At 62.3% G+C, this 25,978-nt stretch overlaps 7 protein-coding genes across 10 annotated transcripts in view; 4 read left to right on the top strand and 3 right to left on the bottom strand.

Annotated features, from left to right (window-relative positions):
* Positions 1–263: 263 nt before the first annotated feature.
* METTL27 (methyltransferase like 27) lies at positions 264–2,835 on the top strand. Its single transcript, XM_056323118.1, is given in 6 exon segments — positions 264–389; positions 460–588; positions 660–758; positions 760–796; positions 879–971; positions 1,404–2,835. Coding segments are annotated over 6 exon segments (705 nt in total). The 5' UTR covers positions 264–281; the 3' UTR covers positions 1,643–2,835.
* A 389-nt stretch (positions 2,836–3,224) lies between these two features.
* Positions 3,225–11,316, bottom strand: LOC130141872 (claudin-4-like). 2 transcript variants are annotated; one of them, XM_056323134.1, is made up of 2 exons: positions 11,191–11,316; positions 3,225–4,080 (listed from the first exon to the last, which is right to left on the bottom strand). In XM_056323134.1, exon 2 carries the CDS (start codon positions 4,069–4,071, stop codon positions 3,427–3,429), a length of 645 nt encoding a protein of 214 aa, XP_056179109.1. In that variant the 5' UTR covers positions 4,072–4,080; positions 11,191–11,316; the 3' UTR covers positions 3,225–3,426. The 2 variants fall into 2 exon arrangements, with proteins under 2 accessions (XP_056179109.1, XP_056179119.1); XM_056323144.1 differs by lacking the exon at positions 11,191–11,316 and adding an exon at positions 6,726–6,831.
* On the bottom strand, positions 7,019–8,864 carry LOC130141880 (claudin-4-like). The gene has a single exon (XM_056323152.1). It carries the CDS (start codon positions 7,662–7,664, stop codon positions 7,035–7,037), a length of 630 nt encoding a protein of 209 aa, XP_056179127.1. The 5' UTR covers positions 7,665–8,864; the 3' UTR covers positions 7,019–7,034.
* A 2,767-nt stretch (positions 11,317–14,083) lies between the features above and the next one.
* CLDN3 (claudin 3) lies at positions 14,084–15,940 on the top strand. The gene has a single exon (XM_056329589.1). It carries the CDS (start codon positions 14,904–14,906, stop codon positions 15,546–15,548), a length of 645 nt encoding a protein of 214 aa, XP_056185564.1. The 5' UTR covers positions 14,084–14,903; the 3' UTR covers positions 15,549–15,940.
* An 891-nt stretch (positions 15,941–16,831) lies between these two features.
* On the top strand, positions 16,832–19,548 carry ABHD11 (abhydrolase domain containing 11). 2 transcript variants are annotated; one of them, XM_056329570.1, is made up of 6 exons: positions 16,833–16,974; positions 17,413–17,548; positions 17,652–17,825; positions 18,236–18,406; positions 18,681–18,862; positions 19,164–19,548. In XM_056329570.1, the coding sequence occupies exons 1-6, from the start codon at positions 16,904–16,906 to the stop codon at positions 19,300–19,302; spliced, it is 873 nt and encodes a 290-aa protein (XP_056185545.1). In that variant the 5' UTR covers positions 16,833–16,903; the 3' UTR covers positions 19,303–19,548. The 2 variants fall into 2 exon arrangements, with proteins under 2 accessions (XP_056185555.1, XP_056185545.1); XM_056329580.1 differs by lacking the exon at positions 17,652–17,825 and having other exon boundaries at positions 16,832–16,974.
* Positions 19,549–20,308: 760 nt separating this feature from the next.
* On the bottom strand, positions 20,309–24,335 carry LOC130145075 (caspase-1-like). Its single transcript, XM_056329554.1, has 9 exons — positions 24,275–24,335; positions 23,619–23,891; positions 23,168–23,304; positions 22,742–22,918; positions 22,307–22,541; positions 22,034–22,186; positions 21,283–21,392; positions 20,835–20,940; positions 20,309–20,554 (listed from the first exon to the last, which is right to left on the bottom strand). Exons 1-8 carry the CDS (start codon positions 24,279–24,281, stop codon positions 20,848–20,850), a joined length of 1,185 nt encoding a protein of 394 aa, XP_056185529.1. The 5' UTR covers positions 24,282–24,335; the 3' UTR covers positions 20,309–20,554; positions 20,835–20,847.
* A 1,482-nt stretch (positions 24,336–25,817) lies between these two features.
* The window catches only part of MTMR4 (myotubularin related protein 4), a 56,430-nt gene continuing 56,269 nt past the window's right edge, over positions 25,818–25,978 (top strand). Inside the window, exon 1 of one of the 2 annotated variants that reach the window (XM_056329496.1) lies at positions 25,818–25,864. The gene's annotated coding sequence lies outside the window, so the exon portion shown is untranslated. The remainder of the gene's footprint in view (positions 25,865–25,978) is intronic. The other variant, XM_056329515.1, reaches the window with a different exon arrangement.

Raw genomic sequence — 25,978 nt, 5'->3', positions numbered from 1 at the left:
CACTTGGCCGCCCCCGGCGCACCACCCCCCTGAGGGAGCGGGACTGAGGCGCCGCGGAGCGGGTCCGGCGGCCAATGGAAGACGGGGAGGCGTGGCCGGGGCAGCTGTACGAAGCCAATAGAGAGCAGGGGGCGTAGCAGTGGCCAGTGTGCGGAGCCAATAGAGCGTGGGGGCGTGGTCAGGGCGTGGAGCCAATGGGGCGTGGGGGGCCGGGGTGGGAGCGCGGGGCCAATGGGGCGCGGGGGCGGGGCTGCGGCCGTGGCAGCGGCGGGGGTGCGGGGATGTGGCTGCCGGCGGCGGTGCGGGAGCGGGTGGCGGCGGTGCACGGCGGTGCGGCGCTGCCCGAGCGCCTGCGGCAGTACGATGGCTGGGCCGCCCGCTACGAGCAGGTACCGAGGCCGGGGGCGCCGGGGGCACCGCGGGCGCTGCCCGGCGCCGCTAATCGCCGTGTCTCCGCAGGATGTGGCGGCGCTGGAGTACCGGGCTCCGCACCTGGCCGCCGCTTCGCTCTCATTCGCCTTCCCCGCGCCGCCCGCCGGGGCGCGGCTGCTCGACGTGGCCTGTGGCACTGGGCTGGTAGCGCGGGAGGTACGAGGCGGCGGGGCGGGACGGGGCGGGGAATGGAGCTAACGGTGCCATCACTCCGGCTGTCCACGCAGCTCCACCGCCGCGGCTTCCGCTGCCTGCACGGCGTGGACGGCAGCGCGGGGATGCTGGAGCAGGCGCGGAGCACCGGCCTCTACCGGCAGCTGCAGCGGGTGTGTCCTGGGCCAGGAGCCCCTGCCCGTGCCCCCAGGTAATAGGCCGGTACCGGCGGGGGGGGGGGCGCCTGCCCCCCGGAGGCTCCCCCCCCGGTGATGCCATACGTGTCCCCGCAGAGCACTACGATGCCGTGATGGTGGTGGGGGCCCTGGGCGAGGGGCAGGTGCCAAGTGCAGCTTTGCCGGAGCTGCTGCGTGTCACCAAGCCGGGTGAGCCGGTGTCCCCGCTGTCCCCTCCCGCCAGCACCCCCCGGGGTGGCAGGACAGGGTCATCAGGTCCCAGTGGATGTGGGTCTTCAGCTGGGCGCTGGCCCTGTGGCACAGCCAGGACATGGCCTTGTCCCTGCTGCCAGGCACAGGCAGGGACATGCAATGGCACCCCCGTCCCTGGGCCTGCCTGCTGGCAGGGTTCAGGCAGAGGGACACAGCAGGTGTCACAGGAGGTGATGGTGGCACTCCTGATGCATGACAGCCTGTGCTCAGGTGTGACATCCTGCCAGTCCCCTGCCCACTGGCCTCCTGGCCTGCCCGGCCCCTGCCCCCTGGCCTGCCCACTGACTCCTGGCAGGGTCTCACTGCCTCCCCTCATGCCCACCTTTCCAGTGGGGGACACCCAATGTCACCCGTCCCCTCTCCTGGCAGGAGGTTTCCTCTGCCTGACTACAAGGAGCAACCCCTCGAACCTGCGGTACAAGGCAGAGCTGGAGGCAGTGCTGGAGAAGCTGGAGAGGCAGGGAGCCTGGCAGAAGGTGCTGGCCCAGGAGGTGGAGCGCTGGGAGAGGGCCACCTCCGAGGAGGAGAGCACCCAGGGCACCGGCTACATCTCCGGAGTGGTCTACATCTATCGAAAATGCCCTGTCCCCCCCCTTGAGGAGGGATAAATGCGACACGGCTCTGGCGGGGGTGGAAGTGAGCACTTTGCCCCTTGTCAAACCCAGCCAGGGACCCCCTCCCAGAGCAGGGCAGCTGCTGGGGAGTGACAGTGTTTTCAGGGAGCATCCCCATGCCCTTCCCCATGCTCCTTCCCCCGTCGAGTTCTGGGCCCTGGGGACCTTGCCTGCTCTTCAGCATAGGGAGGGTCTGATGTTTTCACTAGGGTCTCCTGGGCACCACCACTAGCTCTGACATTCAGGTACCGTCCCCAACACCTCGGCCCTCACCGTGACATCTCACGGACCCAGCTGGCTGCTCAGAGCTATATCCTGTCTGGGATGTCTCGCTGCCATGCCCACCTCTCAGCCCTCATGGTCAAAACGTGGATCCTTCTTCATCTTCCCCACCCCAGACCCCTGTGGTCTTTACCTGAGGACTGTTGGAGGTGGGGCCCCATTGCCATGTCCTGTGATCGCCCATCCTCATCCTCCCCAGGACTTAACCCAGTGTACCCTGAGGTGCAGGAAATCCCACATCCAAACCAGGAGCAGCTGTGCCAAGGTGACACCCAGACGGAGAAGCTTTCCAAGTACCACATTGGCCTTTCATCCTGCAACAGCTGCTTAAGTCTCTCATTTTCCTATGGCTCAGTAGTTAATGGTCTGGGTGGGAAATGAGGCTGGAAGGAACTTCAGGAGCCGGTGGCTGCTCCCCACACAGGAGCCACCCAGCATCACCTGCCCAGCCTGTTTCCCAAGCCCCTTGCCATGCTGCCCTCACTCTTCCTCCTCCACTGCTCCCTTGGGAAGTTTTTTACCCAAATCTCTTGCTGGAATAATTTCCTTTCTTCCTTTTCTCTTCCCCCAGACCTGTTCCTGCTCATCCCGTTCCTGTGGCCCTGGGGAACAGGTTGCTTCTTTCCCCTCGGGAGCTCTTCCCCAGTGGGAGGCAGTGGCTCTGTGTGTCCCAGTCCTCCACCCAGGGCATCCCACATTTCCCACACTTGCTCTCCCCATGGCCCTTGTCACCCCTCTGCATTGCCCCCCCCCCCCCCCAGGTCTTGGGGTCCCTGGATCCATTGTGGGGAGCTGTCCTGCTCCCGTCTCTCCCTGCTTGTCCCCAGCGCTGTCCCCTGGGCATCTGAGGGTCATGGCTGTCCCCATCCCTGCACATGGCTGTCAAATAAACACCCTGCCTCCACTGCCTGCCTGCTGTGCGCTGTTCCCAGAGCAATGGGCTGCAGACCCTCTGGGGTGGGCAGAGGAGGGCTGCTGGGGAGAGGGATTTGGCCTTTCTCTAGGGTCCCCTCCCAATCCCTCAGGGCTCAAAGGACTGAGCTTTGGGAGCCTTGTGTCCCCCGATGCCCCTCTTGGCTCTCAGCACCCTCTCCCTGCCTCCATTTCCCTGCTGGAGGGCATGCAGAGAGTGCCCTGGCTGGGTACTGCCACATCCTCATGGGGACCTGGGGACATGCCAGGCACCAGGGCAGCAGCCCCAGAGCTGGAAGCAGGCTGGCAGGGCACAACACCCATAGGACGTGTCACCATACTTCCCTCACACCACAACACTTCGAAATGAGCCCAGGCAGCCTTGGTGGCACCGAGGTGTTTATAGCCCATTGCGAGCACAGCCCCTGTGCACCAGGGAAGGACACACATGGGAGGACCGTACTAGGGGTGCAGCCAGTGTGGGGACAGGTAGGATGAGGCAGCGTGTGGGCAGCGGGGGTGGCATGTGAAGCAGGAGAGGGGCAGTGGTGCTCTCCCTCAGGCGGGCACCCAGGCACAGTGGCTCACACATAGTCCTTCATGGCATAGCTCATCGGGCTGCAGGTTTTCACTGCTCTGTACTTCTTAGGGTAGGGGTCTTGCTGGGATGGGGGTCCTGAGCAGCACAGGATGCCTCCGCCAAAGAGCTGGAGGGCACTGGAGGCCCAGCCAATGTAGAGGGCAGCCCCCAGCTCTCTCTTGAGGGCCTGGGGCACCATGGGGTTGTAGAAGTTGCTGACGATGCTGTTAGCAGACCAGGAGACAGGGATGAGCAGCATGATGCTGGCCAGGACAAAGATGGCACCTGCCACAATGGAGATCCTGGTCTTGGTGCTCTTGTCATCCACACAACGGGTGCAGTCTGCACCTGAGACGGCAGTGAGGAAGGCAAAGAAGGCCACAAAGATGGAGGTGACCACCAAGGCACGAGCCGCTTGCAGGTCGGAGGTGAGCTCCAGCAGGGAGTCGTAGACCTTGCACTGCATCTGCCCCGTGCTTTCATACACACAGTTCATCCACAGCCCTTCCCAGAAGACCTGGGCCACCACGATGTTTGAGCCGATGAAGGCCGTCACCTTCCACATGGGCAGCGCACAGGTGAGGATGGAGCCTAGCCAGCCCAGCACAGCCAGCATCAGCCCACCCAGCTGCATTGTCATCATCGCCATCAACAGCACCTGTGGGGACAGGGCACAGCCATCACAGACACGGTCTCAAGCCAGGAAGCTTTCTGAAGGGCATGGACTTCTTGCTGGGTGTGTCTGTACCCCATCTTGGTGGGAACGGCTGCAGACCAACACGGGGACACATGTGGCGTGAGGCATTGCTGCAGGTCAATAAGGGGACATGCATGGTATGGGGCCTTGCTGCAGGTCGGTATGGGGACACATGTGGCACTGAGCACCCAGGCCCTGGGCAGGCCAAGGTGCAGAAGCCCCTGTGTGTCATGATAGCCCCTACAATGCCACTACAGCACAGGACAGTCCTCTGCCACCACCCCATCCCAGCTGGTCCAAGTGCATGGCAAGTATTAGGGAGGGTATGTCTTTCAGGGAGCAGGGTGAGGGGCTCACTGTGCCCACCCTGGCATGCTCCAAAGCACAGACACCCCCCCACCGTGTCCTGCCAAGGCAGCCACCCCACAGCACCCACCCCATCCCCTGCTCCATTGCTGGTACTTCAGCTTCCTCAGCCACGAGCATTGCACCGGGGCACATGGGCAGGTGAGGCAGCCCCTGCCCTCGCCATGGCACCATCTGCTCCCTGTTCAAGGGCAGGTTCTGCTTTGCCCTTGGCAGCTGGGCTGCAGCACCCTTTGGACCCAGGATTTCCTCTCTGGGGTGCTGGAAACAGGTCAGAGCTCAAGTCTACCTCTGGCCCTGGCTGTGGTGCTCAGCAGTTTCAGCGATACCCGTTCTTCCTTTGCACTGGGAGCAGCACCGAGAGGGCAAACCCCTGGAGAGGGGCTACCACAGGGTCATCCCTGTAGGAGGGGTGGCCCGGACATGCTCACAGCTCCAGCAGAGTCACACAAGGCCACCGTGGCCCCTGACTCAGCCCAAATGGCTGCTCAGCCCTGCACGGAGCAGAGCCCCTGTACTGCCATGGGGCAGAGTACACCCATGGGTGCTTGCATCCTTGCTTGGCAGCTGGGACCAGCTGAGTTTTTATGACTCCTGAGTGGCAGCAGGGTATCGGCTGTGCCCAACACACCCTGCAGTACTTGCAGGAGATTTCGCCATCATTCCTCTGGTGCCAGTTTTGGTTTCTCCAGCCTCTTTTCCCCTATTGCGTCCTCACTCCTTCCCCAGCACCTTTCATCCCTCTGCATCCTGATGGACACCTAGCGCTGGGACTTTGTCCCCCCTGTCCATGAGAGCTTCTTTGGGCCAAAAATAAAGTCCCTGTCGCCACAAAAGGGAGACCAGCCTCTTGGGAGGTCGGGGTGACAGGAAGCCATCCCAGGCACCCTTCCCCAGCCAGCGGGACCTGGACCACAAGAGACACCCAAAATGGGGCGCACAACCACCTGCAGTGGGGACAAGCAGTGGCCCTGTGGATCCCAGCAGAGATGCTCGCCAGAGCATCCTGCACACATTTACACCTGGCTGTCGGTACCACAGGGCCACAGGAGCATTTTCCACCATTCCTGCTCCCAGCGAAGGAGTGAGGGAGCTGGGAACCCTCAAGCCCCCAGACCCAGATGAGACACCCAGTGCCAGGCAGCCGGCATCACCCCTCATCCCCATGCACCCTGAGGCAGGAGGGAAGGATGTTCCCAAGCCAGCAGAGCACTGGTTGTGCCCCAGCACAGCTTGCCATGCCGGCAGCAAGATAGGCAAAACAGCTGGCACTGCCCATGCCAGACCCGGGGTGCTCCCAGCCGGGGCCGTCAGGTGGCCCCAGGGCCAGTGCACCCCCACCCGCCCTCGCCAGCGCCCATCACCTTCCTGCTCGGGTGGGAAGATCACGCTGGGACAGGTGTGGGGCAGCCCTGACACCGTGACTGGCATCACTAAGGCATTGTACCACGGAGGCACCCCTTGTCACCCCGCCAAGGGAGGGAAGCGGTGGGTAATGCCAGGGGTGGAGCAGGGGTCAGGAGGTAGCTGAGATCACGGAAGGTCTGGAGAGTGGATTTGGGGGCTCTCAGGGGGACAGGGCCCCACAGCACAAGAGCACCAGGCTGTCCCAGCACTGAGGTTGGTGTTGGGGAAGGTAAAGAAAACGAAGCACAGTGGGGTCTGAGCAGCTGCCATTTAATGAAGGAAGGCTGCGATGAAGGGATGGATGGCAGCACAGCCAGGGGGGCACCGTGAGCCATCCTCTCCCGCCTCTGGCCCGGGGAACCCACTCGGGGGATGCTGAGGGGACCATGGGGCTGTGTGCACCTCACAGGATGGGGTCGGGTCTGGGTGTTGCCCCGCTCCATGTGGGTGCACAGTCCTGCACCACTCCTGCCACTCCAACCGGTTCTCCCAGCCCAGCTGCTGCCTTCCCACTCCCAGGATAATGATGCCCCCGCCCCAGGGAGCTGCTGCGAGAAATCGCACGTCTGTGAAGCTGCTCTGAGTTCCAAAAGTAGGTCAAACTCAAAATTTAGAGTACAGACAGGTGAGAGCCCCTGCTGCCCCTCAAGCCCCTGCCGGGGTTTGCGGAGCCAGCGCATCCCCATGACCGCATGGGACAGGTTTGCTGTCCCCACCAGCACCACCACCCATCCCAAGGGACGCATTCTGGGGGGCTTTACCCAGCAAGAGCCCTGTGCCACCCACGGGACGGGCCCCTGGGGGCTGCGTCACCACACAGCACACCCCAATACCGGGAACCAGGAGATGCTCGACGGGCAGGGATCGAGTGGTGTCTTGGAGAAGATGCCACAGCTGGGTGCTCTGAGAGGAGCGGGACCCCTGCTGGGCAGGGGGGCAGCCAGGACAGGATCTCCTTGTTCCCCGTCTCAACCGAGATTAAAGAACCAGCTCCAATCCCCCGTGGAACAAAGGCAGCTCTGTCTGCCCTCCCTTGCACCACCCCAGCTGCCGGCCCTCCCTGCCCCGGCTGCCGGCCGGCAGCACCCCGGGAGCTCCCAGCTCCCGCTGTGGCTGGGGGTTCCAGGCAGGCGCAGTGGCTCCTAGACGTAGTTGCTGGCTGGCAGCGAGCGAGCAGCCGTGAACTTGGCAGAGTAGGGCTTCTCGCCCCGAGGGGGGCAGGTGCAGAAGAGGATCCCCCCCCCCAGCAGCAGGAGCGCAGAGGCTGCCCAGCCCACATAGAGAGATGACCCCAGGTCCCGCTTCTGGGAATCAGTGACCAGCGGGTTGTAGAAGTCCTGGATGATGGTGTTGGCCGACCAAGAGACGGGGATGAGGATGAGGATGCCGGCGACGATGAAGATGATGCCAGAGAGGATCATGACCTTGGCTTTGGCGGTGTCATCCTCCACGCAGTTGGTGCACTTGCCACCAGTGACAGCGAGCAGGGTGCCCAGGATGGCCACGATGATGGCCACCACCACCATGGCGCGGGCGGCTTGCAGGTCCTGCGGCAGGGCCAGCAGGGAGTCGTAGACCTTGCACTGCATCTGCCCCGTGCTCTGCACCACGCAGCTCATCCACAGCCCTTCCCAGATGATCTGGGCCACCACGATGTTGTTGCCAACAAAGGCCGTCTCCCGCCACATGGGCAGCGCGCAGCAGAGGATGGAGGCCAACCAGCCGATGACGGAGAGGGCAATGCCCAGCACCTGCAGTCCCATGGAGGCCATTGCTTGCTGCCTGCACCCCTGGCCGCCTCCCGCAGCACAGTGCCGGCTGCTGGGACCATGGCAGGCATTATATGCCTTTGCCGAGGGAGGAGCACTGCTGCAGCCGCCGTACTGCCGCCAGCACCAGACAGAGGGGTAAAACCAGTTTCCCAGGATTCCTCCGCTTGTATTTCTCCCTGCAGCAATGACACTTAATATCCTGGCTGCTCCCACGGAGAAGGACGCAGGGAACTGGGATCAGGCCACCCAGGTGCAGCAGTGTGTCCCACTGGGCAGGCAGGACATGCCAAGGGCAGCTGCTGGGGCTCAGCCTGGGATGCTGAAGGGGAAGAGCTGGTGTCCAGGCACTGGGATGTCTCTGCCATCACTGCCGGCACCTCCTGCTCCAGCACCTGGATGGGGTCCCTCCACACTTTTGTGCCTCGGTTTGCCCCCAGCTCATGAGGTGGCTGCTCCAGCAGCGGTCCAGCCTCTGGTCCCACATGGCCCTGTGCCCAGGGAGCAGCATGCCATCCCTGCCCCACTGCTGGGCTCCATGCCCGGCGGGACACAAGCAGCTCTTGTTTGTTCCTTGGCGTCTGTGCCAGTGCTTCCCAACCCTTCATCAGGCCTCGGGCAGGAGGTGTCACCACCCAGACCCACAAACCGGTTGGAGTGGCTGCTGGCTCCCTCCGGAGGAGAGACGGTGCTGCCCGGGGAGAGGCGGGGGTAGACCCCCAAACCCACCTGCCCTTGCACTGCACTGCCGAGTCGGTGTTCACATGGCAGCCCTCAGTCCCAGGCCTGCCAGCATCCCGCTGCCTGCGCTGCCAGCCAGGTTTGGTGGGTCAGAGCTGCAGGGGGCAGAGGTGACCTCGAGGTACCCCAGTTGCCACCACTGCTCTGGTGGGGACCAGGGTGCCAGAAGCAGGCAGGGCCACCTCGTGCTGGCAGCATTTTGGCACAACCAGCTGTACCTGCTGGCCAGGCTGTGACAATACCGATATCAATGCCAATATTGATGCCAATGCTTTGGGCGCTGCCTAGCCTCTCCTCTAATGCATCAGCCCCCCTACATGTCCCCTCCCCACTCTCTCCAAAAGCCTCTTCAGCACCCACATAGGTGCAGCACAAGGCCAGACAGACCACAAGGATGGACAGACAGACATTGCACTGTTTCACCACTCCAGCTTAATCCCAGGCCTCTGGAAAAGATAAAAGTGTCTGACATTATCTTAGTTTTCCCGAGCACTGGCGTTACCAATACGATCTAATTGCTTATGCTAACTATTCGGTATGATGGGCTCTAGAGCTGCCACTATCCATGTGGGGATGTCCCCAGGCATTGTGCCCCAGCGGGGTGGGATGAGCCAGGCAGTCCATGCACTGCAGTGCCATGAGGATGCCAGTGGCAGCTGGGCTGCAGCTGCTGGTGCGCGGCATGGCAGGAGTGGACAGGGCAGAGCCCAGGCACTCGGGGACACTCAGGTCTTGCTGCAGACCCTGACCCGTGGGGATGAGCCGGGGTCTTGCCTGCCTGCCCTGTGCCAGAGGAGCCACCCAGGTGCCTGGCCATGGTGGGATGCTCTGTCTGTCCCTCTGTCCTACTGGAGCGCCCACATTGCTCACATACCAGTGTGCCCACCCGGGAGCCAGAGCCTTGTGGTCAAGGGCTCCCTTTAATCTGTGGGGCTCCAGACCATCCCTGTCAGGGCCAGACTCTGCCTGAGGCTGAGCATGGTTTTCACCTCCCAGCCAGCTGCTGTAACCACCAAATTATTTGGGGCTGAGGAGAGGCACATGCCTACATGTGTGTGCACCTTGCATAGGCCATGTCCCTGCAGGCATATGGGGACATGCCTCTGGACTGGGGACAAACGGCAAGGTGGGGACAGGGACAACTCTGCAAATGGAGCATCAAATGCCTGAGCCACTCATGCTTCCCCTCGGAGGCAGAGCAGGCGCCAGCAGGGCCCTCTGACAGCCAATTACTGTAATTAAAGCCAGAACGTGACATATATTCAAACTGGTGGCTGCCACCCAGAAACAGCCCCGTGCCCTCCCCCATGTCCCCCAGCAACGCACTTGCCTGGCCAGCACAGCCAACCCAGTGTCCCCAGCACTGCCAGCCAGCGGGACCGATGGACACAGGCTCGGCAGCGAGTGGAGAAGTAACAACCAACCCCATCCCTGATGCCTACTGAGCCAGAGGGTGCTGGTGCAGCACCCAGCTGGGTGCAGGTGCCCTGCCCTGAATCCAGTGAGATTTGCAGGATGGAGGGGTTTGAGCTCCTTCCCCTGCTCCATCCACGTTCTCAGCATCAATGACAGCAGAGCTCCCATTCCAGCACATCAGCCACTAGCTCTTTGGGTCTGAGAAAATGCTCTCCGCTGATTGTCCCTGCTTCACTGGGATGGGGACATGTTGCAACCCTATGGCTGGGCGGTGAGGCCATCCCCAAGCAGGGAGGCCACATTAAACCCGGTGTCACCGTGATGCCAGGCACCACCAGGTACATGATGGAGGCTGTGCCACCCTGACCTTGCGCAGGGCAAAGGACGCAGGGAGAGGGCTCAGGGCACTAATACTCAGCCAAAGGGGTTGGGGTCTTCCCCACCTGGGACGCAGGTGACATTCCCACCTCACATACACACAGAGCACCAGCTCAGCCCCACGCCGATGAGCTGGGAGCCCCTTATCCCCCCAGCACCTGTGCGTGAACTTGCCACCCCGTCTACCTCGAGGTCCCAAAAGGGAAGGCGAGACTTGCCAGCAAGCAGTGATCCACTGGGATCTCCGGCTTCAAATCCACCAAACAAGGCACGGCCACCAGCCCTTCCACTCAGCCGGCACGGAGCAGGGCAGCCTCTCCCTGCCGGCAGCCGGGGATTAGTTACCAGCAGTCCAGAGACTGAATGTTCCCAAAAAACGTCCTTGCCCAACATAAAACCCCCCCGACCGGCTCAAATATGCAGAGTCAGGTTGTTTCCTGCTATGGGAAAGCAAAGTCTGATCGGCTCAGCGGAGAGGAGCCATGCGCCGGGAACTGTGGTGTCCCTTGGGGGATGCAGCTGCCGGGCAGCACACATGGCTGCCAGAAAAGGGACCTTCAGCCTGAAGTCACTCCAAAAATAAAAGCCCTGCTCAATTTGCTGAGCAACAAGCAGCTCTGAATGGGGAAACTATGCCCAAGTGCTGCCGAGGGGGTTTTCGAAGGGATGGAGGAGACGACGGCAATGGCTCAGGAAAAGGGATTTGAGCGGCACAATGGGGGTTCCCTCCACAGGCAATGCTCAGAGGAAGCGGGATGCTGTGGCAAAGCCCTGGGGAAGCTGATTCGAAGCTGTCAGGGTGGTGATGCTCAGAGCACACTGAGATTTCGGGCAGCCCAGAATCCCCTGGGCAAGCTGCCAACCCCCTGCCACGTCCCACTGGACCATGCCCCCCACTGTCCCCCATGTGCCGTTTGGGCGCCGGCACTGCCGGCAGCTCCATCCCCGCCCTGCCGGGAGACAGAGCCACCATTGATGGTCAGAGCCGCCTTACCTGCTCTCCGCTGTCGCCGAAGGGGCTTCAACAATGGGCTGCCTGTGTGCCCTGGCCAGGGCAGAGCCAGCAGCCCCGCGCCTGAAATATAAGCAGCCGAGGTAGCACTTACCGCCCCGGCCCCACTTGCCCGGGGGGGGGGAAACGCACCGTCACTCCCCACTCCCGAGACCGCAGGGGAAGGGGAACACCCCAAACCCCATGCCGGCTGCTGGGCGCACGTGAGTGGGACACAGCCCCACGGTGCCTGGGGTGGTTTCTGTCGTCACCTCCTGCTCTCCCCCGGGGTGCTGGGTGTACAGTGGGGATGGGGGGATGCCTGCAGTGCATGACACTTCCCCACCCCCAACCCCCCACCAGCACAGGTGTGCTTCCCGCAGCATGGGCCACCAAACTGACAATGCCCCCATGACCTTTGGGTCTGAGCTTCATCTGGGATCACCACCTCATGGGGGGCAAACGAATCCCCATGCCACTGGTGGCTGCATGAGGTCACCCTATCTCGTCCCCATCCCAGGGGACCTGCTGTGGGTGATACTCCTCCATCCCTTCCCATCTGGGGGTGGGGGTGGGGGTGGGGAGCAGAGGGACTTCACCAGGGTGGGGGACACAGCAGCAGGGATGGGGATGCTCCCAGGACACCCACAGGTACCCTGGCCCTGCTCAGCTGTTCTCGGTAAACACCAGCAAGCCAGTTTGCTTGCCACAAGAATGTGTTCTGAAGCGTGCAGCAGCAGCCAGCACCCCGAAACCCTGGTGATTTGCCCCTTCCTCTGTCGTGAGTCAGGCAGCAGCTGCTGCCCCGGGCCAGCGCGGCACCGTGTGCAGCCTGTACTTTAGGCAATTTGGGACAACAAAGTGGAGACGCAGTGTGTGGGCTCTGATTGCAGGGTCAGGGGCTGCGATGCTTCACCTGCCCCATCTCATCCCATACCTGCCCCAGTAGACCCTACCCCAGGGGTCTCCCCACTGCTCCATACACCTGCCTGAGGCATCCCCCTCTTCCCCTGCTTCACATCCATACCTGGGGGTATCCCCCCCTGCCCCACACCCCTGCCTGAAGTATCCCCATTGCCCCACAGACATGCTTATGGTATAACCCTGCCCCTACCCCCTGCCCCACAGTCCCACCTAGACCCCCCTGCTGCCCCACAGCCCCTGCAGCCACCCATGGCAATGCAGCTGGGGGTGCACATGCTAGTGCATCTGCAGCCTTGTGCGCACCATGAGGTGCCTTGTGTGTGCACCCGCATTGCTGTCGTGTGCCCGCTGGCCTCAGTCTGTGTGCGGCTGGCTGCATGTGCGGCTGCGTGTGCAGGTGTCCCTGCCGGCAGAGGGGGTGTGAGTTTATGTGTGGGGGTGTGCGCGCATCTGTGCGCACCCACACCCCGGGGCCCCTGGCACAGCTCTGCCTGATGCATGTGCTGCCGGCACCCCTGCGTGCAGACCTGGGGGCCCTCGGCCAGCCCAGACCCCCCTCTGGTGGTGGCAGTGTAGTGCCAGCAGCACCCCGGCAAGCCTGGCCTTGGACCCACCATCACCTGCCAGCAGCGCTGGCATCACTGGTATCCCAAGGTGCCCCCAACGGCTGGGATCCCCAGCACCCCCAGGGACAAGGACACAAGGCCCTGGGGTGCTGCATGCATGGGCTCCCCCTCAACAGCACATATAGGGGTACCCCCACCCCCCCAGCCACCAACCCTGGCTGGGTGGGGGGGTCTTGGGGTGTCCTTTGCGGTGTGATCAGGTTTCAATGGGGTGGCAGAAGGCCACCTGACCAGTCCAGAGTATTTTGGGTATGCCATGGGCTGGCAGAGGCTAACCTGGCTGGATAAAGGCTATTGGGGTGTCACAGAGGTCAGATACAGGGTGCTGCAAGGGGCAAGAGGCCAACCTGGATGGATATGGGGTGCTGAGGTGACAGGAGGTGTGGCGAATGAAGAGACGGGATGCAGCTTGATGCAAGCAAGTTGTCAGTTTATTAGTGATTTTCTTACAATTATATACGTTTCTACCTTCTACATATTACACACTGATTGGTTAAATCTTAAGCGTAAAAAACACTGATTGGTTGATATTTAAGGCACACCGTTAGAACAATAGGAACTTATTAGTTTACCTTGACATAGCAACAATTTCTATTCCAAAATTAGGGGGTTTCTTTCTACATGGCTTTCTTGATTAACAAAGTTACATATCGGCGCTCTCCATTCCCTTACCTGGCTACTCGTTTCTCTGTCCGTCTGGTTGCCTCCTCAACTGTAACGGCGCAGGGGTCTGCAGTTAGCTTGTTCCTTTGTTCCCAGGGCTTGTGCCCTACAAGTTCTAACAAGTCTCTATTCATCAGGCTATCAGTACTTGGACTCTTGTCCTTGAGGCCTTGTCCTACAAGGAGGTGACAACATCTAACCCAGACAGATATGGGGTGTCAGGGTGCTGTGGGGTGGCAGAGGCTGACCACGCTGGCTATGGGGGTTCAGGGTGTTGCAGGGCAGCAGTAGCTGACTCAACCAGATACGGGATTTCAGGGTGCTGTGGGGCATCCGAAGGTGACACCCCCCCCCAGCTATGGGGTGTCAGGGTGCTGCGGGTGCAGCCAGGCAGACGGGGGGGCTCCCCGCATTACAGACCTTGGGTGCCCGAGCAGGGGGGCTCCCTCCACAGCGCTGGCTGCCAGCATCCTGCTGCGCTCAAGTAGTTAATAATAAGTCGTAGGGGAGATTTTGGGGCAGGCAGGGAACAGGCAGCAGCAAGCCCGTGTCCAGCGGGGCCCGGCAACCACATTCCTGGCGTGGGGGGCCAGAAATACCAGCACTGCCACCAGCAAGGTTGGGGGGATGGTTGGTGGGGGACCGTTGGTGGGGGACACACATGCCCACCTCAGCCACAGGGTTGCCACTGTCAGGTCGGAGCAGGACTGCTGGCAGCCTGCCTGCACTTGCCTTTTTTTTTTCCCCCTTCACTGTCTGCTTGCTCAGGTTGATGGGGTGATGATGTCAGCGCAGTTACGTGCATTATCTGCTTCCTTCAAGGCCACAATATTTGAGCAGGATGAGTAAAGATTTATCACCCGGTCAGGGGATCCCTGCTGGCACTCCCTGCCCAGCACGGTGGGAGCACCCATGGGTCCCCTGGTATGGCGGTGCCAAAGCAACAAGCATCACAGCATGGTGAAAAGGTTGCACTTTGCACAACAATGCAAAGGTGCCTGGTGCTTGCCAAACCCCAGTTAAACGTGAGCACTGATAAGACGCTCCAGAAATAAACTAAACCCTGACCCGCCGGCACCTACAGGGGGGAATGGCAAAGCCAAGGGATTTCCAGGTCCCCAAGGGGTTCAGTGGGTCCAAATGAGCATGGTGGCCGTGCCTGCGGGTGCCCACAGCCCAAACCCAAGGGGATGGCCGTGGCAGGCGGCGTCTCTCCCCCTCCCACCCTTGCCTGTAACCCGGCGCCATCTCTGCAAACAAAGGGGAGGGTGTGGGACGCAGGTGGCAGGTGACGGGTGACGGAGGAGTGGAGAGGAGCGTCCAGCAGCGAAACCCCACCCCGGGCGGGCGCTTGAGCTGGCCCCGCCAGCCCTTATAAGCGCAGGTGCACCCAGGTGTAAGCTGATCCCCCAAGGGCCGCAAGCGGTGACTGGTGACGGCAACGGTTTCGGTCCGTAGGTTCCTCTCCACCATCGCCTGGAGTGAGGCAGCAAACCAGCCACCATGTCGATGGGGTTGGAGATCGGCGGGGTGGCCTTGTCGGTGCTGGGTTGGTTGTGCAGCATCATCTGTTGCGCATTGCCCATGTGGAGGGTGACGGCCTTCATCGGCAACAACATCGTGACAGCCCAGATCATCTGGGAAGGGCTCTGGATGAACTGCGTGGTGCAGAGCACGGGGCAGATGCAGTGCAAGGTCTACGACTCCATGCTGGCCCTACCGCAGGACCTGCAAGCTGCCCGCGCCCTCCTGGTGGTGGCCATCGTCTTGGCTGTCCTGGGTTTACTGGTGGCCATCGTGGGTGCCCAGTGCACCCGCTGCGTGGAGGATGAGAGCACCAAAGCCAAGATCACCATTGTTTCCGGCGTCATCTTCCTCCTCTCCGGCGTCATGACCCTCATCCCCGTCTCCTGGTCAGCCAACACCATCATCCGGGATTTCTACAACCCGCTGGTGCTCGATGCGCAGAAGCGGGAGCTGGGCACCTCACTCTACGTGGGCTGGGCAGCCTCTGCCCTCCTGCTGCTGGGGGGGTCCTTGCTCTGCTGCTCCTGCCCCCCCAAAGACGACAGGTACCCGACCGGCAAGGTGGCCTACTCTGCTCCGCGTTCTGCCGTCACCAGCTACGACAAGAGGAACTATGTCTGAGCCCCCCGCGAGATCCCCGGGACCCCTCGACATCCCATCCCCTACACCCCCCCCACTCCTGGGACCCCCATCACCCCCGGTGGGGACTGAGGACGGCAGCAGGAGGGCGGGGGGGGGCGCGAAGGAGGGGACGGGGACGGCTGCGGGGTCAGGGCCAGGCTGTGTAAATAGAGACAGTTTCGGTTAAACAAGAGGCGGTTTCGGGTCGGCGGGAGAAGCGGCGCCCGGTGTGCCCCTGCCCACACCGGTGGGACGGGATGGGGACAAGGATAAGGACAGTGCCCCCGCCCCAGGGTGTGTGTGTGTGTCCCCCACCGGCGGGGCACCATCTGTCCCTGTTACGCGTGGTCTGTACCGGTTACATTTGTCAATAAACGTGTCCTGTTTTGGTAGCCCGAGTATCCTTGGGGTGGGGTGGGGTGTGGGGCAGGACCCACTGGGTACGGATGGGACCCCAACAGGTAAGAGCGGGACCCCACGGGGTACGGTCGGGACCGCACCAGTTACAGGCACGGTCCCACCGGTTAAATACAGGACCCCATGGGGTACGGATGGGACCCCACCGGGCAAGAGCGGGACCCCACGGGGTCCGGGGAGGGATCCAGGGCTACAGCCACCCCACACCCTCGGCTACAGCAGCACCGCGTTTGCGGACGGGGCTCTCACCCCGCAGCCCCCCCCCAACCGCGGAGGGGCGCCGGTCGCCGCCTGCCCGGCCGGGGGCAGCTCCCTGGCAGCCGCGGGGTGGGAGGCAGCGGGGAGGCTGCCAGCGGCGCTCCCTGCCTGCGCGGTCCAAAGTCTGGCCCCGCCGGGGGGAACACGGGGCGCCTCCCCCCGAGCGGCGGCTGGGGCGAGGCCGTAGCGCAGCACCGCTCCCCCCGCCCGGCCCCGCCACGCTCCAACGGGCAGGGACAAAGGGGCAGGAGCCGCCGCAGGTGCACAGTCAGGCAGGACCCAGACACCCCCCCGCCGCCCGCTCGGGGGCTCGGAGCGGCTTACGGAGCAGACGCTGCCCACGGGCAGGCGGGCGGCTGTGCTGCCTGGGAGGGCACCTGCAGGCAGGCGCAGGCAGGAGCCGGCCGCCGCAGCCCGCTGGCAGGCAGCGGACCCGCCCGACTCAGGTTCCCGCGGCCCCCCCCCGGCCCCCGCCGCTGGCTGCAGGCGGCTGCGATAAGGATCGGCGGGGCGGCGCTTCCCCGCTCCGGCCGGGGCGGGGGGGGGGGGGGGGCGGTGGCCGCTCTGCCTGCCGGCGGTAGGAAGGTCGCCCTCCGGCCGCCAGGGGGCGTCCGCCGCGGGCAGAGAGGCGGGGCCACGGGCGCGCATTGCGTCACTGCCCGCGCGCCACCGCCGCCATCATGCTCCGCTGGCTGCCCCGGGCCCGTGTCCCCGCCCCGCCGCCCGCCGCCGCCGCCCGCTCCCTGGTGACGTAAGGCCTGGCCGCACGCGGGGCGGAGGCGGCGGGAGGGGTCCCGGGAGGAGGCGAGGGGCCGTTACCCGGGGCTGGTACCCCCCCGGGCCACGGCCCCAGTCTAGGCCCCGCCCCTAGCGCCCATCTAGGGGGTGCCGCCCCGCCCCCATGCCGCTAGGACAGCCCTTTGGCCACGCCCCTGCACCCCCGGCCACGCCCTCAGACACTCGCATCCTTGGCCACGCCCCCGCCCCTGCACACCCGGCCCGCCCAGCGCCCCCCGCATCCCTGGCCACGCCCCCGCCCGCCTGGCCCGCCCAGCGCTCCCCGGCCCGCCCAGCGCCCCCCGCATCCCTGGCCACGCCCCCACACCCCCGGCCCGCGCAGCGCCCCCGCATCCCTGGCAACGTCCCCGGCCCCGCACCCCCGGCCCGCCCAGCGCCCTCTCCCCCGCAGCGCCGTGCCGCTGGCCTACGTGGAGATGGGGGGCCGCGGGGACCGGCTGCCCCTGGTGCTGCTGCACGGGCTCTTCGGCAGCGCCAGCAACCTACAGTCGGTGGCCAAGGCGCTGGCATGCCGCGGCAGCCGCAAGGTAAGGGTCTGGTAGGGGTTAGAGGGCCACAGAGCCACAGGGAGGAGGGCACAGGGGGACATTTCCCGGGGCTGGGGTGACACGGTGACCCTGCCGGGGGCAGGTGCTGATGCCGGATGCCCGGAACCACGGCAGCAGCCCCGGCAGCCCGCTGATGACCTACGAAGCGATGAGCCTGGACGTGCAGCATCTCCTGGACCGCCTGGGCATCACCAAGTGCATCGTCCTGGGACACAGCATGGGGGGCAAGACGGCCATGACGCTGGCCTTGCAACGGGTCGGCAGGCACGGGGCTCCTGGGGCTGGCGGGGGCAGCGGACTCGAGGTGGCTCCTCGAGTGGGAGGCTGTGGGAAGGGGTGTAGCATCTGAGGGGGCCGTTCACAGGGCCAGCCTTGCTCACGGTCCCACATGGGGAGGCTTTTGTGCTGTGGGGTGCTGTTCTGCTCAGAGCTGTAAGCTGGGCTGTGGGAGCAGCACATTTGTCTGGCAGCCCGCACTGCCCTGTCCCTGGGGCTTGGACGTCTCCTGTGCCAAGACACAGGCACTTGGGGAAGGGCATGTGGAGCTCTCTGCTGAGGCAGGAGGGAGCTAAGAGCTTCCAGGGAGTCTGGCAGGGAGCAGAGCCCTGTGCCCGATCCCGCTGAGAGATCCCAGCTGGCATCCATCTGCCCTGCTTGTGTCCCCAGCCAGACCTGGTGGAGCGCCTCATCTCCGTAGACATTAGTCCTGTCTTAACTTCACACATCTCTGAATTCTCTGCCTACATCTCTGCCATGAAGTCGGTGAAGATCCCGGATGGCCTGGCCCGCTCTGCGGCCCGCCAGCTGGCTGATAATCAGCTGCGTGAGGTGGTCCAGGTAGGAAATGCTGCTCCGTGCATGGGGTTTCTGCTCCCAGCCTGTCCCTGGGACCAGAGCACAGGGCTTTAGGGCCACAAGACTCTTTCCACCCCTGCTCACTCACCACTGGCATGGGCAGCTAGAGGACATCTCTACAGGGCTGCAGGGGCGGTGAGGAATGTGATGGCATGGGAGATGAGCAGAAGGGGGTGGAGGGGAGTACGGAGGGTGCCAGGACATCGTGAGGGCTTGTTGCTCTTACTGAAGAGTATACAATCACCTTTTGTGGCAGCTCCCGCAACTGAGACAGTACCTCCTCACCAACCTGCTGGAGGTGGAGGGCCGCTACGTCTGGCGGGTAAACCTGGAGGCCATTTCCCACCACTTGGCAGATATCATAAACTTCCCCATCTTCCACAAGCCATATCCTGGCCCTGCACTCTTCTTGAGAGGGTCCAACTCGCCCTATATCAGGTGGGACTGGAGAGAAGTGGTTGGAAGTCTGTGGCTTGACCCCTAGTGCTCTTCTGAAGCTGTTGAGGGTGGGAGGAAGCCCCCAAGATGGGGAAAGTCCTGACATGAGCTCTGCCTCCAGCAGCTGGTGACACCAACATGCTGGAGAGCAAGGGGGAACCTGTGGGCAGCCCCAGGCTTTCCCAGCTGGGAAGGGGATGTGATCCAACCTGTGATCCCCCTCTGCCTGGGGAGGGTGAGGGAAAACGCCTGGATAGACTTCTGACCACACTTCCCATGGTGGCATTCCCTTGTCCTGCAGCTCCAAACACTACCCAGAGATCCAGCGCCTTTTCCCCAAGGCAGATATCCAGGACATTGAAGGTGCAGGCCACATAGTCCATCAGGATAAATTTGAAGAATTAGTCACGGCTGTCCTCAATTTCCTGCCACCACTGTAGCACTGAGGACCAGGGTTTCTGCAAATGCCACGTGGGACCTAAGGAGCTCTGGGCCATGGTGCGGGGCTCTGTGAGGAGGGGCTCAGTCTGCCCATCCTGTGCAGCCTGTCCTGCCTGCACTGGAGTGCCCCAGAGGTTAGGAGGGGGCAGCGCTCTCATTTTCCTGCTGCCAGACCACCTGGTTGTGGATCTGGCTGTGACTTTGCAGAACATGCAATAAAGCTGAATCCATGCCAAGGCATAAAATGGTTTGCGTGTGGCAGCAGAGGACAGAGAGTGTTTGGTGGGGACGGGAAGGGGCTCTCACCAGCAGGGATGCTGGTGGGAGTGGACAGCTGGGCTGGGCCCCTTAATGCAAGGAGCTGTGGGAGCAGTGTGTGTAAGACATAGGTGTGAGGATCTTTCTTGGCTCCCAGGGGAATTGTGTCCTTTCTCCACCTCAGGGGCAGTGGGAGGATGGAGGATGGGGGGTGGAAGCTGCCTCCTGAGCCAGGAAAGGCCATGAGCCTGCAAGGGGGAGGCATGGAAATCTACCTGGAGCGTGTCTGCCCAGCCTGCCCCAAAGGACTCGGTGATCCTAAAGGTCTTTTCCAACCTAAATGATTCTATGACTGTGAAGACAGGGGTCCCCTTCTCCCTGAGCTCCAACTGATTTCTCACATCCCACCTACTTAGTGTCCCCCAAGAAGGCAATGTAACAGCAGCTACTGCCAGTTGCAACAACCATACACCCACTGCAGGCTAAAGGCAGAGGAGCAGTGCTATCTGCTCTGGAAATCCCTTTACAATTATGATCCCCTTATGATGACAGGTATAGCCAGAGGCGGGGTGGAAGCGGCTCTGGGGTTGACAGATCATCTCTGTTGCAACTGGGGACAGGATCCATCGGGACAGTTGAGAGACACTAACCAGCTTTGCATTTGGTGCTCCAGAGCCAGGTGTCTCTGCTGCTCCCTGGGAAGTTTGCTCAGTTTGGGATTGTCTGGAGGCCACGAAAAGAAGGGAGGACAGGAAACCAAAGACTTACTTTATTGCAGGTCTGTTTGGTAATTGCCTAGCAGAGGGGGCACAAGTAGCTGGTTTGGAGATTCAGTGTGTTTCTGCAAAGCTGTTCTTGGCTTTTCTACTGGTCCTTTCCTTTTCTCAAGAAGTACATCTCTCTTGAGCAGGGTTACATTCACCTTGAGCTTGAGCTTTCTGCTGTGTTACCCCAAATTCAAAGACACTTGCTGTCTGTGTATGATTTTTTCACCTGTGAAGAACATTAGATGAAGAAGCTCCTGAGACATGGACTATGGAAACAAGTTCCTCGAGCACCTGTCTCTCCTGTGGCCAGCTGGGAGACGATGGAGTGAGGCCACCGCCCAGCCCCAGCTACCAGCACACAAGCCCTTTGGATATCCTGTCTGAGCCGTGAGGTGTGGAGCCCAGAAGCGATGGGGAATTTCTCCTTGCTCCTCCCTGCTGGCCGAGTACCATGTTTGGGGCACAGACAAAAGACTGCCACAGAGGTGCGAAGTGAAGAGACTCACCATGGGCAGGAGATCAGTGGCCTGGGAAGAGGTAGAACTTCCTGAGCATTGTAGTCCGTTCTTGTGATGGCAACTGCTGAGGGAATTTTCCAAAGGCATATTGGACCTGGAGTGAGGGTGGGGAGAAATAAGAGCAGCTCCATTTCCAGCATGGGAAGGGGGAGGGGAGTCAGGAGGCATCCACAGGGGCATCTTTAGGCATGTGTCTGGTGGCACAAGGGATGCCATGGGCGGCGCCAACACCAGGCTCACATGTGCCCACCACATGGCAGGGTGCTGATGCCTTCAGGGACCCAGCTGACTTTCCAGGCCAAACCAGACCCCTTTTTGACAGAGCCTGCTCCTGAGGGGCCTGCCGAGAAATGGCCTGCCCTGGTGAGAGCTCTGCTCTGAGCAGCGTTTCTGACCATTGGCATGGCTGCCTCTCCAGTTAACTACAAAGTCTCACCTTTCGGAAGATCTCCTGTAAGTTGCTGTCACAGGCATGGTTTTGAAACTGCTCTATCAGGCGCTGGATGAAAAGGGAGCCTGTTACTGAACTTCTCCAGGAGACAGTATCTGGGGAGACAGAAGATGCTGATTGTGATTTCCCTGGTGTCCCTCACTGCAAAAGCGATTAACACTGGGTGCCAGAGCAGGAGACGGGCAGCTTCTCTGAGACAGTTATATATGGCCCATCCAACCCACAGCATGGGAAAAGGACAGGGCATCCCAGCAAAGACAGAAGTGATGCGAGTATTTTCTTTGAGCCTCTCAGCCCTTCCATGCTCCCGGCCATGCCAGCTGCCAGGCTGGCACAGCCTGGAGCCATCTGCGATCCAGCAGGAGATGACAATTGGCCCTGGCCAGCCACTGTGGTGATATACATCAGCTGGGGAAGGAGTGCAGGCAGAGCTGTTGGGGAGGGCTGGAACTAGGGCAAGGGAAGGCAGCCAGGCAGGGGCACAAAGCTCTGGCCCAGGTGCCTCTAAGAGGCATCTGTGGGTTTCCTGGAGTGGCCTCATACCCTGGCTCTGGGGGACACTGCCTTCTCCAGAAGCTGGTGGAGCAATGCCCTAGTGCTCACAGTACTGAGGGGACCCCTGGCAACCTGCCCTGAGGAGGAGGAGGTGTGAAGGAGACCCATGGCATCAGGAATGGGAGTCCTGTTGCCCTCACCTGCCTTCAGGCAGGGCAACTTATCTCCAGGAAGTGCTTACCAGGAGTGGAGGAATGTAAAGTGGCAAAATCACTCTCCAGGTGGACTTCACAGATTGCATCATTTTCCAGCCCTGCAGGGATTGTGTGAGAGGAGCTGGGAGTGGCCATGGCAAGGTCTGTGGAGTTGCTCACCATCACGGACCCTATCTTACCTAGGAAGGCAGGGCAAGCCATCAGCGATGATGGCATGTCCCGTCCCCACCCTGTGCTTATGCGCCCTGGGAGAGCCTGGCTGTCTCACTTGCCTGCAGGCACCTGTAGCAGGGACTCACCTCCACGGCAGGATTGGATAATGACCACTTTGGGTTTGCCCAGCAGTGCCTGGCAGCACTTGTTGTTGAATTTCTCATAGATGGTGTCGAGGGAAAGGATGTCTGTGGTCTCACCTCTGCTCTTGGTCCCACAAAGCCCAGCCCTGACCCCATGAGACATGAAGACCAGGAAGGTGCTGTCAGAGGTGTAGTGATCTTTGCGATTCGCAAAATCATTCATGACTGCAGCCATCTCCTACAAACCAGCACAAGGAAGGAACATCAGCCACCTGTGACCAGCTATGTGGAGACCCAGCTACCAGCCATGGGCAGGAGCCACTGCCACTGGGGACAGAGGTGTGCCAGTGGTGCCTGAGCCCTCACCATCAGTGCACACAAGGAGGGTCTCTGTGCCACTCCCAGGGCCAGCAGCAGCTGTTTTGTGCAGTCCTTTACCTGGGAAGTCAAGTTGCAGTGGACGTCCACCATGTAGCCCAGCCCTTCCAGCAGTGTCGTCATCCCTTTCACATCCACTTCGGCCCCATTCCGCCGGCTCAAGTGCTCAAACTCAATGTTGCAGATGAGCAGGGCCCTACGGGTTCGTGTCTCCCGTGGTAGATGGATGGGATAGATCTGTGAGGTTGGAAAGAGGCAGCGCTCAGCAGTGGGTGGGTGCAGCAGACTCTTCTTGGGAGGCAGCTAACAGCAGAGAAGGCCCATGGGTACAGCAACCATATCTCCCTGTCCCGTCCCTGGGGCATATCCCCACACCTCTTGCCCTGCTCCTGGGTCAGCAAAGACCCTGGCTCCCCTTCCACAGGGCAGGCCCCTGTCTGCTGGGCCACGCTCCAGCCTTCCTCTCATCTCCTCTGCCCTCAGCACCTGGTCTCCCTCTGTGTCCCTGATGCGCTGGTACTCGCTCACGGAGCACTGTCGGATCCACTGCTGGCCCTGGATGCCAACAGGGTGTCCAGGGGGGTTCTCAGTGTTGGGGGAGGCCAGCTGTGCACCAAGGGGCCCTACAAGCAGAAAGCCCCACAGTTACACTGGGAAGTGCCTGCTGCAAGAGCAGACTGTTGCAGGGCACAGACAGATGACTGGAGCTGGGCTGTCCCTGTTCAGCCCCACGGGGGATGGCCCCCCTTGAGAGCCCTGTCATCACTGCATGGCAAGGGGGACTCAATGACACAGAGAAGTGACACCAGGGACACCCAACTGCCCGTTGCCTTCAGGCTTTGGGCACCCACCAGGGCCATGCCCCGCTCCAGCATCCTGCTGGAGGCACTGGGAGCCCCAGCATGGTCAGGGCAGACCACAGCCCCACATCTCTCACCTGAATCAGTGGCCAGACCCAGCTGCTTTGCCAAGGTGCCATCACGCTTCCTGAGGCTGTCAATGAAGATCTGGCTTGCCTTGGGGCCCTTCAGACGCACGCTGTCGATGAGGCAGCGAGCCTTGTCGGTGCGCACCGGGTATCTATCCTGTACCTCGTCCACCTCCTCAAGGCTCAGCACCCCTTGGCCCAGCAGCTCATCCAGCAGCCCAGAGATCAGTGGCTTGCTCACACGCTCCACAAAGGCTGTCCTCACGTTCAGGAGGAGCTTGTCTGTAGGGCAGCTCCATCAGTGCCCCCACACCAACAGAAGATTGCTCCACCACCTGCTCTGGGTGCTTCCTCTTCCCTATTGCCCTCCCCAGCTGCTGATCCCTCCTCCACCATCCACCCTGGAAGCTCCCTCTCTCTCACTGCCAGCCCAGGCTTCTCCTGACATCACCCACCTCCCCCTTTTCCTACACACCCACATAAGGTGCTGCAGGGGATACATTTGCAAGGAGCAGGGCCCCAGCTACTCAATGATGCTGTCCCCCAGCCTGCATGCAGCACTGTGTCAGGCTGGCCAGAGTCAGCAGGACTGGAGCAGCACCCAGGGAGGACCAGGGCAGGCCCCCATCCCACCGCCGAGCCTCAGCACCATTGGTTGTACTGACCTGCCATTGCTCCTCAGCCCCTGGCCTGCCAAAGCTGCCACGAGGTCTCTTTCTCCTGGGAGGGAAATGAAACCGAACTTTCAAACCAGTTTCACTTTCTATCTCTGCTCAATCTCTGCGCCTGCTCTTTGGCTGTTGCCATACTTACGCTTACCCATCCCTGCTGCCCCCTGTAGCCCAGCACATGCCTGCAAAGCCACTGTGCATGGGGCCAGAGCCCCCGTGTCCTTTGCGGCCACACTCGGCTTTCCTCCTGGGAGTGCTCAACACATCCCCGTGATGCTGGGGCAACACATGTGACTGGTCCCCACACCACACCACCCAGCACCCACAGGGCAGGAGGAGGCTCCCAGCCCTCCTGCACCTCCCAGAGCCAGGCATGGGGCAGCTCAGCCCACAGACCCAGGGCCAGGCAGAGGTGGCTGTCCTCTCCCAAGGACCAATCTCCCCTTCATCCACACACCCCCAAACCCTGCAGACCTCTCTGGGGCTGAGCTCAGCTCCTCCTTCATGCAGCCCTGTCCAGGTGCTGGCAGTGAGACAGGGCCTTGGGCAGCAGCGGCATCCTTATCCACCCAAGGGTTCACCAGCTGTATCTCCATCCTGCAGGCACAAGGGGGAAGGGGAGCCAGCCTTAAATGTAAAATCTGCGTTGTCAGAAAGCCTGAGGTTGCCCCATTAGTATATCAGCAGGGCTGTTTCGCAGGGCAGGTTGAGTGTAGGGCAATACCTGGATGGGAATGGCTGAAGTAATGCCAACAATGGGGAACCCAGGGAAAAGCCATGGGGAACAGGGACATCCAGCCCCGTGGAAGGTTGAGTGCTGCAGCTGCCGAGAGCTCAGCGGGGCGATGCAACCTCAAGATGTTTTTACCATCCTGAAGGCTTCTACAGGCCCACTGGGGAGGCTGAGCCACGCCGCAGCTCCGAGGTGCCCCAACCCTGGTGACAAGTCCCCAGCACCACCCTGCCAAGGCCAGAACACCTCTCAGGAGCCGGGGCTCCTGTAGTGCCCCCACCCCACGGCCCGCGGCTGCGGCCTGCGGGGCAGGACGGTGTCGGGGGGGTGTGGGGGTGCTGCTGCCACCGGGCCGCCCCCCGGGCCGCCTCCCTGCCCCGGGCCCCGCGGCCGCCAGTTCCCCGCAGGCGCGGCGGCCTGGCGGGGGCGGGCAGGCGGGGGCGGGCTGCTCAGCGGGCCGGTCACCTGAGGGACGCCCCACCTCCGGTTAGGCCGCCCCGGTTATTCCGCCCCCCCGCGACGCCCCGGTGACCGCCCGCCCTTTTCGAGGGGAACGGCTGAGCGGCCGCGGATTGGCTGCGGCGGGACGCGCTGTGATTTCTCATTGAGCGCCGAGTCTCGGGTTCCGCCTCCGCGCTACGCGTCGCGCCGGGTCATGGGATAGGCTTGCGGGCGAGGAGAAGGGCGTGCCCTGGCGGCCCGTGGCGCTGGGCGGGGACGCGTTCCCTCTGTTCATTGGCAGGCGGTGCCGGCGGCGCCGGGTGCTGATTGGTTGCGCCGCGCGGGTCGGTGGGGGGGACAGGGCGGGGAGCTGCACGCGGCAGAGGCGGGAGCGGCGCGGCCGGAGCCAGGTGAGACCCCGGTGGTTCCCTCTCCCCGGCCCCTCCTCGGGCTTCTCCCCGGCGCCTGGTCGGGCCCCGCTGCTCCTCTTTGTCGCCCGGTGAGCGGGGCCTCCCCGGGGCCTG

This window comes from Falco biarmicus, chromosome 1 (genome assembly GCF_023638135.1).
Source record: "Falco biarmicus isolate bFalBia1 chromosome 1, bFalBia1.pri, whole genome shotgun sequence".
Classification (NCBI taxonomy): Eukaryota; Metazoa; Chordata; class Aves; order Falconiformes; family Falconidae; genus Falco; species Falco biarmicus.
The sequence above is the reverse complement of the archived record's forward strand: the minus strand, read 5'-3'. Positions and strand labels throughout refer to the sequence as shown.

Coding starts and splice junctions, on each gene's coding strand:
- LOC130141880 (XM_056323152.1), bottom strand. CDS start 7,664: ATGGCCTCCATGGGACTGCAGGTGCTGGGCATTGCCCTCTCCGTCATC.
- ABHD11 (XM_056329570.1), top strand. CDS start 16,904: ATGCTCCGCTGGCTGCCCCGGGCCCGTGTCCCCGCCCCGCCGCCCGCC. Junction 16,975..17,412: donor GCCGCCCGCTCCCTGGTGAC/GTAAGGCCTGGC, acceptor TCTCCCCCGCAG/CGCCGTGCCGCTGGCCTACG. Junction 18,407..18,680: donor AGCTGCGTGAGGTGGTCCAG/GTAGGAAATGCT, acceptor CTTTTGTGGCAG/CTCCCGCAACTGAGACAGTA.
- LOC130145075 (XM_056329554.1), bottom strand. Junction 22,542..22,741: donor ACTGCAACTTGACTTCCCAG/GTAAAGGACTGC, acceptor GCTGGTTTGTAG/GAGATGGCTGCAGTCATGAA. Junction 22,187..22,306: donor TATCCAATCCTGCCGTGGAG/GTGAGTCCCTGC, acceptor CTGCCTTCCTAG/GTAAGATAGGGTCCGTGATG.
- LOC130141872 (XM_056323134.1), bottom strand. CDS start 4,071: ATGGCGATGATGACAATGCAGCTGGGTGGGCTGATGCTGGCTGTGCTG.
- CLDN3 (XM_056329589.1), top strand. CDS start 14,904: ATGTCGATGGGGTTGGAGATCGGCGGGGTGGCCTTGTCGGTGCTGGGT.